General features: G+C 40.3%; 2 protein-coding genes and 1 long non-coding RNA gene across 4 annotated transcripts; 1 reads left to right on the top strand and 2 right to left on the bottom strand.

Annotated features, from left to right (window-relative positions):
* Positions 1-238: 238 nt before the first annotated feature.
* kat8 (K(lysine) acetyltransferase 8) lies at positions 239-8488 on the bottom strand. Its single transcript, XM_086090303.1, has 11 exons — positions 8228-8488; positions 6431-6505; positions 6184-6365; positions 6035-6088; positions 5792-5956; positions 5587-5676; positions 5368-5508; positions 3848-3941; positions 3629-3779; positions 458-612; positions 239-381 (listed from the first exon to the last, which is right to left on the bottom strand). The coding sequence occupies exons 1-11, from the start codon at positions 8475-8477 to the stop codon at positions 317-319; spliced, it is 1422 nt and encodes a 473-aa protein (XP_085946429.1). The 5' UTR covers positions 8478-8488; the 3' UTR covers positions 239-316.
* LOC147181577 (uncharacterized) lies at positions 8018-10722 on the top strand. The gene is made up of 3 exons (XR_015096607.1): positions 8018-10112; positions 10207-10330; positions 10400-10722. It is a non-coding gene; the product is annotated as an uncharacterized LOC147181577 (long non-coding RNA).
* rnf25 (ring finger protein 25) lies at positions 8949-12934 on the bottom strand. Of its 2 annotated transcripts, XM_086090298.1 has the most exons (10): positions 12873-12934; positions 12438-12509; positions 12267-12363; positions 12119-12186; positions 11802-11871; positions 11649-11720; positions 11419-11559; positions 10395-10484; positions 10189-10326; positions 8949-10068 (listed from the first exon to the last, which is right to left on the bottom strand). In XM_086090298.1, exons 1-10 carry the CDS (start codon positions 12890-12892, stop codon positions 9562-9564), a joined length of 1275 nt encoding a protein of 424 aa, XP_085946424.1. In that variant the 5' UTR covers positions 12893-12934; the 3' UTR covers positions 8949-9561. The 2 variants fall into 2 exon arrangements, with proteins under 2 accessions (XP_085946424.1, XP_085946416.1); XM_086090290.1 differs by having other exon boundaries at positions 11649-11871.
* Between the last annotated feature and the right edge of the window lie 505 nt (positions 12935-13439).

The following is a 13439-nucleotide window of genomic DNA, read 5'->3' as shown; positions in this document are numbered from 1 at the left end:
CTCCTCCTCATCGTCTCGTCTTTGTGTTTTCAAGCCAAACCTCCGCAAGAATTATGCAGTTGGGATTTACATTCACGCCATTATTTGCTATACGTGTCCACAGTTCATTTAAAGTTATGTGAAGTTAAGAAGGATAAAAAATAAATAAATATTTGTTTGGATAATGTCATAGTTCTTTGACCTTCCCTTTAATTCAAATTTTAAAAAATGAAGTAAGTTGGTGACATGAGTCCACACGTGGCGTTTCCTTTGGCTTTATTTTAAGAAAGTAGCAAGACACATTATAGCACATATTTACAAAGATGGCGGCTTCTTGTCACTTCTTGGACAGCTTGGCCTGTTTGTTTTTGGGAGGCGCCCACTTGAGGCACACCGTGTCCACTGCACGAGAGTTACACGCCGTTACTTGGGTGCACGTATGACGCGCCGCGTGACGGCGGGCCGCGACGCCACTCACCAGTGATGGGCGGCTTCTTGTACTGCGCGCTCTTGAGGTGCTCCTCGACCAGCTTGGGCGTGACGCAGATGACGTGCTGGCCTTTCCAGTATTTGACCATGTTGAGCGACTGCAGCGTGCTGATGATGTCGCTCTGCGTGATGCTCGTCATCTGGCTACACAAGCGCACACGGCAGAAATGTCGACAACATTTTTTTTATTTGGACTTTCTTTTCAGGATTACTACACTTCTGTCTTTTTTCCTTAATTTTTCTTACGTTTGACTGCCCCCCCCCCTTATTTTCTCTTTATTGTTTTCAATCCTCATTCATTTTAGAGCATTTCTACTTTTTCAAGCTCCGCAGATATTGTGTTTAACTCATTCACTGCCATTTACGGCTATAGACGTCAAAACTTCATTTGAACTATTGCAATTAGTTTCACATTTTTTCCCACTTTTGTTAACCAAAGTGTGAAAACCTAAAAAAAAAAAAAAAAGATTGTACATTTAGAACAGATATAAAAAAATAATAATTAATCGTGAGTTAACTAATGAAGTCATGCGATTAATTACAATGAAAACATTTAATCGTCTGACACCCCTAATTTTTAATAATCTTTTTTTAATTAGGGGTATCAGGTAATTAAAATTTTAAATTGTAATTAATTACATGACTTTACTAGTTAACTCAAGATTAATCACAAATTTTATGTTCTAAATATACAATATATTTTTTTAGATTTTCATACTCATGTTAACAAAAGTGGGGGGGAAATGTGAAACTAATAGAAATAGTTCAAATGAATTTTTGACGTCTATAGCCGTCAATGGCAGTGAATGAGTTAATTATTTTATATAAACTGAGTCTACCAAATGAAAGTATCTCTTTTCACCATGAACAAAAAACTGTTTGATTCAGCCTTTTTCTGTTCTGTTTTATAATCAGTAGGTCGGTTTACAAAATGCATCTGCTTCTCCCAGTAGCCTTCCAAATCTAAAGTGGTGAATCGCTGCAAATCAATTAGTTTCCCAAGCTTGAAATTTATATTGGAGCAGCATCAGAGCCTCCCCCGACAAGATGTCATTGCCTTATATACTCATCAATGGCAGTTAATGAGTTTTTCATTCTTTTACTGCCAAATGTTATCCAAAAAGACAACCCTTAGAGTGCCAGACGATTTCGAGCATTTTCACTCATCTTTCAAGGCAAACAGAATATTATGCGCTATGACTACATAAACATGGATACCATATGAAAGATTGGATTCTATTCTCTCAATTAACTCATTCACTGCCATTGACGGCTATAGACGTCAAAAATTCATTTAAACTATTTCTATTAGTTTAACATTTTTCCCACTTTTGTTAACAAGAATATGAAAACCTAGATTTTTTAAATTGTATTAGAACAGATATAAAATTTGTGATTAATGGTGAGTGAAGTCATGCGATTAATTACGATTAAAAATGGTAATCGCCTGACGCCCCTAATTTTTAATAATCTTTTGTTTAGAAAAAAAATTACAATTATTTAATTTTTATTTTTTTTTAAATATAAGATTATTACAAATTAGAAGTGTCATGTGATTTTTTTTTTTTTGCGTAATTAATCACATGACTTCACAATTAATCACAAATTTTATATCTGTTCTAAATGTACCAAAAAAATTCTAGGTTTTCATACTCGTGTTAACAAAAGTGGAAAAAAATGTTAAACTAATAGAAATAGTTAAAATTAATTCATGACATCTATAGCCGTCAATGGCAGTGAATGAGTAAAAAAAAAAAAAAAGAAGGTTTGATTCCACCTTATTCCGTTCTTTCGTAATCACCATTTGAAAATAGCTCATTTAAGTGACACCAAGCTATAATGGGAAAAGGAGAAAATAAGCTTTTTGTGTAAAGATACATTTTCTGCACAACAGTGACTTTTAACACTAATATTTTTTGTTTAGTGACACTCTGTGAATTAGATTTAATGTGACAAACGCTTTGATCATTCGCAACATCCTCGAAAACGATTTCCTAAGATCCGCCATGTCAAGTCATTTCAATTGCTTTGATCCATCTGATCCCATTGAAAAGAGATAATGCTGCCATCTGCTGGTCATAGATAGCGGGTGTTATTTGTTTTTTCAGCTCATTCAAGAAACCAGAGCTGCCCATTGCGAAAAACAAAACAAAAAACGTAGTTGACGTTAATTAAATGGCAATTAACGTTGATGGCTGTACTAGTTGGGATTTCAGTTAACGTTGACAGCAGGAAAAGAGTTAAAAGCAAAATAATAATAATTGGGGATTACTACTGCCGGGGATCTTTTTTGTGTGACTTTTTCTTCTTCTTCTTCTTCTTTTTTTTTTACATTTTAAAGAGTACTTTTTTGTTACTTTACTATTTATATTGATTCCAATTATTTAATTACTTAGGGAAAAAAAGTAATTTATCTGAACTTTTTACATTTTTTTTAAATAAAAAAAATATTGTGCTTCCAATGAGCCTCATTTTTATGTATTCAATTTTTAAAGTCTTACATTTGTTTTGATTTAAAAAAAGTTATTTTACTTTATTATCATTAAATTTTATTTTATTTTACATTTCCAGACTTTTTATGTTTTTACTATTTGATCATTCTTGTTCCAGGTCACCAGTTATTTTATTTAGTTTTTATTTTCCTATAAATAAAAGTTTAATTGAGTCAAAAATTCTAAGAAAAATTAGTAATTTAAAGATTGGTAATCGAGTACCACTTCTGGTACTCAACAACGTCAACAACAAAAAAAAGATTAGTACTGTAGTTATCATCTTTGTTAGGATTTCCAAGCAAAAAAAAAATAAATACACTAAAGATTTTTTTTTTAAAGAGAAAGAAATCTGTTTATACAGTTGATATAAAAAGTCTACACACCCCTGTTCAATTGGCAAAACTAACGCAAGCAATGGCCAAAATCCTGTTTTGCAGTTCTATTTGACCAAAACAATACTAAAACCAATTATGGCAACAACAACAACAAAAATTATTCTACAACCTAATGTAACATCTAAAAGTAATTTCAATTGAGCTGTACAGGTTGTTGGTCACATTATTGGTGGAAAGAAAAGTTTGCAAAATGACTTATCTTGGTCTCATAAAAACCTGGCATTTGAACAGGGGTGTGTAGACTTTTTATACCCACTGTATGTGTGTGTGTACCTAAGGTCTTTGATGGAAAGCGTCCCCCTGAAGTCTCTGAGAATCTCCAGAAGAACCCAGGACCAGTAACTCCGGTAGCTCAGCTTGCCGAGGTCAGACAACGGCTTCTCCGGCGAGCCCACCGCGCTCTCCAGCTTGGACAGCTCGTAACCTGAACATACACTTGGGCTTTCAAATCGAGTGCCTCGTTGTTGCGATGGAAAACAAGCGGCAACTTACTGAAAGCGATGAGGAACTTCCCGTAGCCGCGACGTTGGTACGGCGGCAGAGTGAGGATGCAGGCCACGTTGTTCCCGTCCGGAGATTCTTTCTCCTGGAAACAGGAAAAACATTCACTATTTCGTGGACCTAAAATTTCCACATAACTGTGTTCGGAATAATTCACACATTCCCAACTCCTGAATCACTGATGATACCGATAGCAAATACCAATACCACTAATACACAAAATTCCCCCAAAACAATGACAAATAAATTGACCTATATATCCCAAAAAATTAATAAAAATTGATGAAGTTAAAGGCAAATTTTATAGTCTTCTAATTTCTAATTTCTACATCCTGATTGTAAAACAGCCTGATCAGAGCAACTGATACTGGTATTGGACACTGTCGCGAGTGCCAATACCCTTTACCGCCAAAAACGTTGAATGACGTAAACTAATATCAAAATGAATGCCGCCAAAAACGTTAGTTGACGTTTACTATGTTTTTTCTCTCAATCGGCAGTTCAATGTCTATGCAACGCTGCCTTGTTGTTGGGATTGTAAAATCCTAAAACACCCACTAACTATGGCCAGCAGATGGCAGCATTGTATCTCTTTTCAATGGGTTCCCAGGGTGTCAAATTACAAGAAAACATGGCGGATCTCATGAAATAGTACGTTTTCAAGGATGACGTGAAAGGTCAAAGCCTTTGTCACATTAAATCTAATTCACAGAGTGTCACTAAACAAAAAATATTCGTGTCAAAGTCACTGTTGTGCAGAAAATGTATCTTTTCGCAAAAAAAGCTTATTTTCTCCTTATCTTTTCAATTTTTGCTCAATGTCACTCAAATTGCCTATTATCAAATGGTGATTACTAAAGAACGGAATAAGATAGAAATGTACTTTTACTATTGAAAGATTGGAACGCGATATTTCATGTGGTAGCCACCATGTTTGTGTAGCCACAGCACACAATATTCACAATAAGAGTTAAAATGCTCAAAGTCTGGGTTGTTTTTTGGATAACGTGTCGCAGTAAAAGAGTTAAAATAAGGTCTGTATCGGCAGGTACTGATACCTGGTATCGGTATTTGCCCATTACTAGTAAAAAGTGCACACAAAAAAAGTGGTTTTAGCTGTTCAAATGGAAAATAAAGTTTTTTAAAGAGTACTGAAATTAAGTTAAAATGAATAGTAAAGCACAAGGCAAACATATTCCAAGCGATTTTTTTTTACTGTTAATTTTTTAAAACAATTCAGTTGTATTTAACTTTGTTAATCCACTGCATTTCAGTCAAATGTTATGTTCAAAATGTATTTTCTTGTACATATTTCATCATTTTGAATGATTACAAATGCAAAGAATTTCAAGTTGTTTTTGTCAGTTGTGATTCGAGCGCTTTTACTTCAGTTTCTGTGTTTTAGCTGTGGTATCATTTCCGTTTCAATACTGGTATCGGAGTACCTTACACAGTTGCAATTTGTGCAATGTTGACAACACAAATTGCTAATCCGTCTGCGTGGGGCTTACTTTGGAGAAGTATCCCACGATGTGCGCCCCGTGCTTGTTGACCTCTGTGAGGATGTAGAAGATGAACGGCTCCACGTCGAAGTAAAGCGTTTTGTGGTCCAGGAACAGTTTGGCCAGCAGACACAAGTTCTGACAGTAGATCTGAAAGACACGCCACATGAGCCGTTGACGTCACCCTTCCCAGCCCTGCCGCGCGCTTCCTGTCTGCCCGCCGCTTACCTTGTGGTCGCGTCCGTCCACCTCGTACACGGAGATGTTGCTCCTCCGATAGATCTCCTTGCCTGGAGGCTGCTTCCACTGGCAGTTGGACTACAAATGCACGTTGACATTTATTATGTTTGAATTTCACAAGCACTGACTTGTCCCACTTTCCACCTTATTGGACTTGTTTTGCTTAGCGTGGTCGTGATTGTTGACTACTGACCAGGTGGTGCCTGAAGGTGATCTCGTACTTCATGTACTTGAGGCAGTACTCGCAGATCCAAAGTTTGGGCTGCTTGCCATAATCTTCAGGGAACGGCGAGAAGTACCACGCGTCGATCTCAAAGTTCCCGATCTGGATCTTGTCCACATATTTCACCTTGGTGATCTGCAGAGGACACGTCGGCGTGAGGATGAGGAAGATGAAGACCATGGCGACCAAGATGAAGCGAAAGACGCTTCCTACCGCCTCATGTTCCTTCTCAAGAGCCGCCGTGGTTGGGTCCATCTCTGCGTACGTCTGCAAATGAACACGTTGGCGTTACACCGCCGGTTCCCACCGCCGTCACCATTTTTGTCCCAAAGAAGTGAAACTGGATCACGTTCAGTCATCACCTTCTGCACGTGGTTGATCTCATCATGTTTGCGTTTCTGGTTGCGCGTGATCTTGCGCTCGGGCTGCTCGCCAATGTCGCCCACGCCGCCGCCCACCTCCACGCTCTTCCTCACCGCGTCCTTCACCGTCTTGGTGAGCGCCAGCCGAGCTTTGCCCACCCACTCGTCCAGACGCCTGTTGACTGACCACACGCACAAAACATGACTCCCATGCTTATTTACTCGACGTGTGCATGTGTGCGCTTACAGCCGACATAGTGCACGTAGAACTCTTCTCTTCCTTCCTGCTCGTTTAGTCGAGACTGAATCACTTCTGCTGCGTCTGAAAACATAGAAAATGTTCAAAATATGCCGACATTTCCACACAAGTGACTAGGGATGCACCATAATGCTATTTTCAAACGATACCACCAATAATTTAGAAAGCGCCGATGTCGTTCATTCATTTGAATGTAACAGAATATAAGAACAACAGCTTTTAATAAAACCAGAAGACAAAACTCGATTTCACAATTTAGCAAATTTTCAACAATTTAATTTTTTTAATGACGATGTATCGTATTCATTTGATTTATTGCCCAGCCCTAATTTGAAACTTCAAATAGACACAAGTCTTACAAAGCAGTCTGCAAGAAGTGATATGTGAGGGTGTGTGCATTAAAATATCATGGGAAGATTTTTGTGCAGCATGGTTAGGTTTTGGGAGGAGAAGAGAGGGTCAACTAGACAGGAAAGCAAGCAGTCTGTTCCCAGCAGGCTTATCAGTCAAGATCATTTCAATATTGCTTCTTGTACAAGTGAAAAGCCCATTCTTAAAGAAAGTACAGGTGTCCACAATACAGAATAAAACGTATGTTAATACGTGTAAAATAGTTTTGTTTAAAAAAACAAAAAAGCCCACACTGGCGACTGCCATTGATGAATCTTATTTGAACACGAGGTCGCGCGCATAATGACATCACAAATATACGACACTACCAAAGGAGAGGGGAGGGGTTGAGGAATTGGGCACAACTTGAGCCACAACAGAGGGACCAACGTGGCATGTCGATTATTATCTGTGGATTTCTCTGTATGATGTCAAATTGGTCGATGCTTGCCGGTAATTATCGGCCACCGATAAGTGACACGTGAACACAGTGATGATGTCATCAAACAAGCATTCAACTATCTTTCCTTAAATGAACCACACACAAAAAAGAAGTCAAATAAAAAAAATAGTTTTGGTAATGAGATTTGAAAAAAAAAAAGCAGTGAAAAAGTAGTTCAAAACAAAAAAGTGGAAAAACACAAAAACAAGGAATGCAGAAATACAAACAGAAAACTGAAAAAATAACACCCGAAAAATTAACTTAAAAAGATATGATTTAAAGTTAAGAGCTGTGAAGTAAAAAAAAAAAGGTAGTGTAAAAAAAATAGAAAAGTTTCAAAAGTTTCAATGTAAACACTAAAATAGTCAAGTAAAAAAGTAAAGCTCAAACAAAGAAAAGTAAAATGACTAAAAAGTGAAAAGGTCATACTATAGTAAAGTTAGAAATACATAAGGTAGTAAAACAAAAAGTAGGTAAGTACAAAGGATAAATTGAAAATAAAGTTTATGGGGTAGGTTAAAAAAAGTAGTACATGGATAAAGTAAAAAAGTGAAGAAAAGTACAAATTGAATTGAAACATGCAAAAACAGGAAAATGTAGTGCTCATTGCAAGCTTTCTACTCAACAGCGCCCCTGCTAGATACAATCAAGCAGTGCAATAAGTGCACTCCACTTTGCCTCAAACTCCAAACAATCAATTTCACACAATCGATTATTATGCCTAGCTAGGCTACACACAAACACGCCCCGTAGTGATAGTGACATCATTACAATCGGGTATTGCTGTGCTTGTGACGTCTGTTTGATCTAATTGTTTAGTTTTAACTGTTTACTACAAATTAACTATTACATTAATCACCAATATTGCCAGCGATGTGAATCACGATCATTTAAACGACGATGAGAAGCCATTTTAAGCATGTTAGCCGAGGCACGCTAACATGCTAACTTACGCCATGTTTTGTCGGCTCGTTGGCACAAATACGTTTCTCCGATCTCCACCGACACTTCTTGCTCTCTGCCGCCGAGGAAGACGCTCCTCTCCGGGGTGTGTCGGCCTCCGGTGCCGCCGCAGTCTCCCGCCTCCATTTCGGCCTCGTCATCCTCTCCGCCGCTGCCGTTCGACGAGCACACCGCCAGGAGGCTGGCGTCCGCGTCACCGCGCTCACTCACCGCGGGGCACGAGTCAATATCTGCGTCCATGGTCGTTCCTCCGTGCCGGTTCGGTTGTACTCGCGGACCGACCGCCTTCAGCTTGAGAACAGGCGCGATCAACAACAAAGTAACATGGCCGACGCGTCGCTTTCGTTTGACGTCACGCACAGGGCGCGCAGTTATCACAGACCATAAAAATTTAAGTACCATACACAAACGAACCACAAAATGGGAAGAAAACATATTACAATAACCACCGAAAAATCCTGATGTCATAGAATGTGAGGAATTACAAATGACACTGACAGTGAAATGCGATTGGACAAAAAAAAAATAAAATCATCTACATACCAGTGGGACCAGTGCAGTCAGAGAAACAATGGAGCGGTGGCAACAATTTCATGGAATAAATTTAAAAGAGAAGGCCTTCCTTCCACAGACTACCCACAACGGACATTATTTATTAAATAATGCCTTTCATTTTAATATTGACAATTTCATTGATTATGTAACCAAAGATCTCATGAAAAAGCATGTTTATTGTAGTATGTTTTTGAACTATTTCCAATTAACTAAAATTTCCAATTAATTAAAAAAAAACATTTTAACTACACAATGTTAGAGGGGAAAAAATGTAAACGAACGCAAAAATGTGAACACAAGTAAGGACTCGGTGGACCAAATAAAAGAACAGAGTGAGTCGTATGTGGTCCGTAGGCCAAACTTTACCCACCACTGATCTAGATTGTCCATCCACTATCTGTACCGCTTATCCTCACTAGCGTCACAGGTGTGCCGGCACCTTTCCCAGCTGACATTGGCGAGAAGCGGGGAACACCCTGAAATTCGTCGCCAGCCAATTATAGGGCACAAAACTATTCATACTCACAATAATTTGGAACCCGGATTTGAACTTGCAGTCTCAGAATTGGGAAGCAGATGTTCTGATTGAGATTATACAATACGGTAAATAAAACAATTAGAAATACAGCTAGCGAAGATACCAAAAAAAAAGAAACATTTTGTGGATGGAAAAAACTGACCGGTGTATCTTTTAGTTAAATACCTTTAATTAATCATTTCATTTTGTCACCACCCCACCAGTGTGTGTGTGTGTGTGTGTGTGTGTGTGTCAGAGCTCCTCCTCTGGCCCCCCCACCCTCTGCTGGCGGGGCGCCACCCCCCTCGGTGCCCGAGCGTCCCAGCGGTGGTGTTGAGGGGGCCCTCCGTGGGCCAAGTGCTGAGGGCCCCTTCTGCGGGCCCTTTGAGCGCGCACCCCTGCCATGTGCTTGTCAGAAGAAGAAGCGTGACTTCCTGTTTGGCGAAGAGTCAAGTGAGCATGCATGTCCGCACGCGTGGCGACGGGCCGCCCCTCGGCGGGGTCCGACGACAGTCGGAGCGAGTCCAGGTGTTCCGAGATGGGGGTGAATCCTCTGATGTGATGCGTTCGGGGCCCGCTTCCTCTCCTGGGACCTCTACCGTGGCTGTGGCGCTTGTGGGCCTGAGGCTGCCCGTGCGTGCCTGTGCAATTTGTTGGCGTCGGTGTAATGTGATGCGCTGGCGGAGCAAGCTCACATGTGGCGGGTTGCGCAGTGTCCACAACGTCGCCGCCGCCGCCATCCGGCGAAGGGGGAGGAGCCTGTGGAGGAAAACAAACATCTGCTGACGACAAGATTCTACAAGGTTCGACAAACTTCTAAGTAAAAGTGCTTTTACAACGCATAACAAACATGAGCCGTGGGTCACATGACGCCATCACCTCATTGATGTGTATAAGGAAGCGATTGGACTCCTCCTCGGGATCGATGACGCCTCCTCGACAACGCTGCCTGTCCAGAACCTTCTTGAGTTCTCGCCACTTCTGCCGGAAGTTGGAGCGTATGGCAGGGCCGTCCAGCTGGGTGAGCATGAACACACTTTATTGCTCACTTTCTCTCTAGCGTGGCGCTCACTTCCTGTTCTCACCTCAGGCAGCTGTGGCGCGGCGCTGGCCATCAGCTGGTCCAGGTCGTAGGTCAGAGGCTCGCGGCACACGGGACAAACCACCGTCAGCTCCTGGGGGACACGGGACATTAAAATAGGATCTCCGATTTGTTTTCACAAAATCTCTTCTATAAAATTGTCTCTTAGATGGGTTAGAAAAGTGGAAAATATTGCAACCAAATGGTTTTCAAAATTAAGATATTTTCTATATTTACTTCCAGTTATCACAGTTTTTCACCAATTGTTCCAACTTCAAAATGTTCAGCTCGTTCCCATTCACAAAATTTCCTGAATAAAAGTCCAAAATTGACCGATTTCTTATTCTGGGTATCGGAATCGGTATCGGGGGGCCAAAAAAACGTATCGGAACAACACTATTATTTTTCCCTCCAATTACCACAGAATTTTTTATTTTCAATAACACAGCGTTCTGATTAATATTGCATTTGTGGAATATGAATAAAGAATCAAAAATCCACCTGTTTTATCGGCCATTTTGTCACTTGCTGTCGACTGAAAATGACATCATACTTGCTCAGGTAACAACCAATCATGGCTCAGCTTGCGAACATCACATGAGCAAACTCAGAAAACAGCTGAGCCGTGATTGGCTGAACAATTATGTTGTCATTTTCAGTTGACAGCAAGTGGCAAAATGGCCGCCCCCAGACATGGATGAAAACAGGTGGATTTTGATGCTTAAGTTATATTTCACAGACGCAATATTAATCAGAATTCTGTGCTGTGGTGCTGCATAGAACATATTGTCAAGAAACCGTTTGGACTGACTTCATCTTTAATACTTGTTTTACATATTTACCTCAAGTTTCCCACCAATCAAACCAGGCTAACTTTAAAATATTCAGCTCATTCAGAACAGCAAACAATTCATAAGCAAATTTCTTTGGTCCATTTAACATCCAATTTGGGTTTATGTGGCCCCGAAACCAAAATAAGTTTGACGCCGCTGGTAAAAAGCGTGATGTCATTGATGTAGAGGTCCAACCTGATGTTGCGTGGCCGTCTTGTCGTCAGCCATCTCCTGCTGGCGGAGGCATATCTCCTCCTCCGAGTGGCGAGCATATCGACCCAGGCAGTGAGAGTGGAAGTAGTGATAACAGCGCGTTTTGCTGAACGACTCCCCCTCCTAGACAATCGAGCAAAAAGTGTATTAAAGCTCAGCAGTAAAAGACATGACATGTCCACTGGACAAAAAGGGAAGCTGTTGAAGGTGACCTTGAATCCATACAAGCAGATAACACAGTTCCCATGGGGAATGTTGCTTTCAGTCAGGATTTCTTTGGCTTTCTGGAGGGAGAAATGAAAAATAAGAAAAAAGGTTTGAAAAAGTTCAACCTCCTGTTTGACGTAAAGAGTGACGGCGGTGACCTCTATCAGCTGATACAAGATGGGTGAACCCACGCATAACTCGGCTTCAAGCTCAAGACTCTCCTGAAGGCTAGAACACAACAACATCATCATCATCATCATCATCATCATGTTATAACTAACAAGAAACTTACAGGTTTCTAATAAGCTTTAACAGGGTTCTAACAAGGTTTTTGAGAAACCTCAAGCACATTTTAAAAGGAACCCCGACTGTAATGATAGGTTTGTTCCATATAATTTATTTGGTTGTTACTAACATAATTTAATAATATAGAAGGTTTTCCGAGGCAGTAACAAAATTAACCAGTGTGTGCTACCTGCTGAGCTTGTCGTCAGAGAGTCCACGAGGGTTGTGTATGGAGATGTCAGGAGACGAGCACGGATACTGAACACACATGCACAAAGTACACATGTAAGTCTGTATTATCCATGCATATGAAAATGTGATGATGACGTGTGCGTCACCTGGTCATCGAGGGTCAGCGTCAAGCCAAGTCGCACAAACTGAGATCCAGAGTCTTCGGCTGTAGACGGGTACAGAACCAGACTCACCTCCCAGCACCTGAACATAACAAAACATTGAGCTCGATAAAAATGAGTATTTGACTTGAGCTTTATCGTCATGATGTTGGTCACCTGTCCTGCGTCCTGGTGACGCTCAGGTCATCCAAGTAGATGGACTGCAGCACCTCAATCTCACACAGAACCCTGAACAAGAACGAGAAAACAAGCAAGAGCCATCGTCACACGACAAGAAGAATGGTTTGTAAAGGAAAAAAACCGCTGGTGTCGGAGTACATTCACACATACAGCAAGTGTTTAAAGAGTTTCCAGTTACTTGCAAAACAGTTACGCAAACAATAAAAGACTTCATGTTGTTCAGGTTGAAATGTCATGTTTTCGCTGCTAGCTTTAGCCCGTTAGCTGAAAGGTTGCGTGATTCGCGATCGCCGCCGCTCGTTTGACAGCGCCAAACACGCAAAATGTATCCAAAGTTTAAACACCAGACTGTGGCTGAATGACATCAAGTTTTAAGGTTTTTTCCTCGAAACAAGTTGAGCACAAACTCACTCGCTTTCCGTCGCAGCCATGATTGTTTGCCTCAGGATGCCGCTACTTCTTCTTCAACGACCACTTCACGACAGACGACGTCAAGTCTTTGTAGAGTGAGCGCCCCCATCCTGTCGGCCACGGTCTTCTACGAGGGCCATTTTCTTCAAATTTTCGCTACATAATTAATATTTTGGATATTCCAACAATAATTGCTGAGTCGAGATTGTATAACACTGCATCATCAGACGTAAAAATGATTCCCCATTATTGACAGTTTCAAGGTCCAGACACAGATAACATACAAATATACACCAAACAAGGTTCTAATATATATATATTTTTTTAAGTTCTACAATATATTAACAAGGACCTTCAAGGTCCTAATATGCTTTTCAATTTTTTAATCATTGCGAAGTTTCCCGTTTTAACATGGTGGTTTAAACGTGAGGTGACTGGGTGAATCCTTTTTGTTTTTGTAAATCAGAGTTACAAACTACCTACATACACTGTGTTAGAGTAGACAATATTAAGTATTGTACTCTTTGCGTGTTCAATTAACTGAATGGTGAGATTCTGGTGAAGAAG

The sequence above is a fragment of the Leptonotus elevatus genome, chromosome 1 (assembly GCF_054856555.1).
Source record: "Leptonotus elevatus isolate MCC_2025b chromosome 1, RoL_Lele_1.0, whole genome shotgun sequence".
Lineage (NCBI taxonomy): Eukaryota > Metazoa > Chordata > Actinopteri > Syngnathiformes > Syngnathidae > Leptonotus > Leptonotus elevatus.
The sequence above is the reverse complement of the archived record's forward strand: the minus strand, read 5'-3'. Positions and strand labels throughout refer to the sequence as shown.

Bases quoted from the DNA above. Each gene is read 5' to 3' on its own strand.
- rnf25 (XM_086090290.1), bottom strand. From the start codon at position 12,892: ATGGCTGCGACGGAAAGCGA. The intron at 12,187-12,266 runs GTGACGCACACG...ATGTGTGTTCAG, and splicing joins CGCTGACCCTCGATGACCAG to TATCCGTGCTCGTCTCCTGA. The intron at 10,485-11,418 runs GTTGGACCTCTA...CGTGTCCCCCAG, and splicing joins AGACGGCCACGCAACATCAG to GAGCTGACGGTGGTTTGTCC.
- kat8 (XM_086090303.1), bottom strand. From the start codon at position 8,477: ATGGACGCAGATATTGACTCGTGCCCCGCGGTGAGTGAGCGCGGTGAC. The intron at 5,677-5,791 runs GTCAGTAGTCAA...GTGCATTTGTAG, and splicing joins TCACCTTCAGGCACCACCTG to TCCAACTGCCAGTGGAAGCA. The intron at 3,942-5,367 runs GTAAGCCCCACG...TCCTGTTTCCAG, and splicing joins TCGTGGGATACTTCTCCAAA to GAGAAAGAATCTCCGGACGG.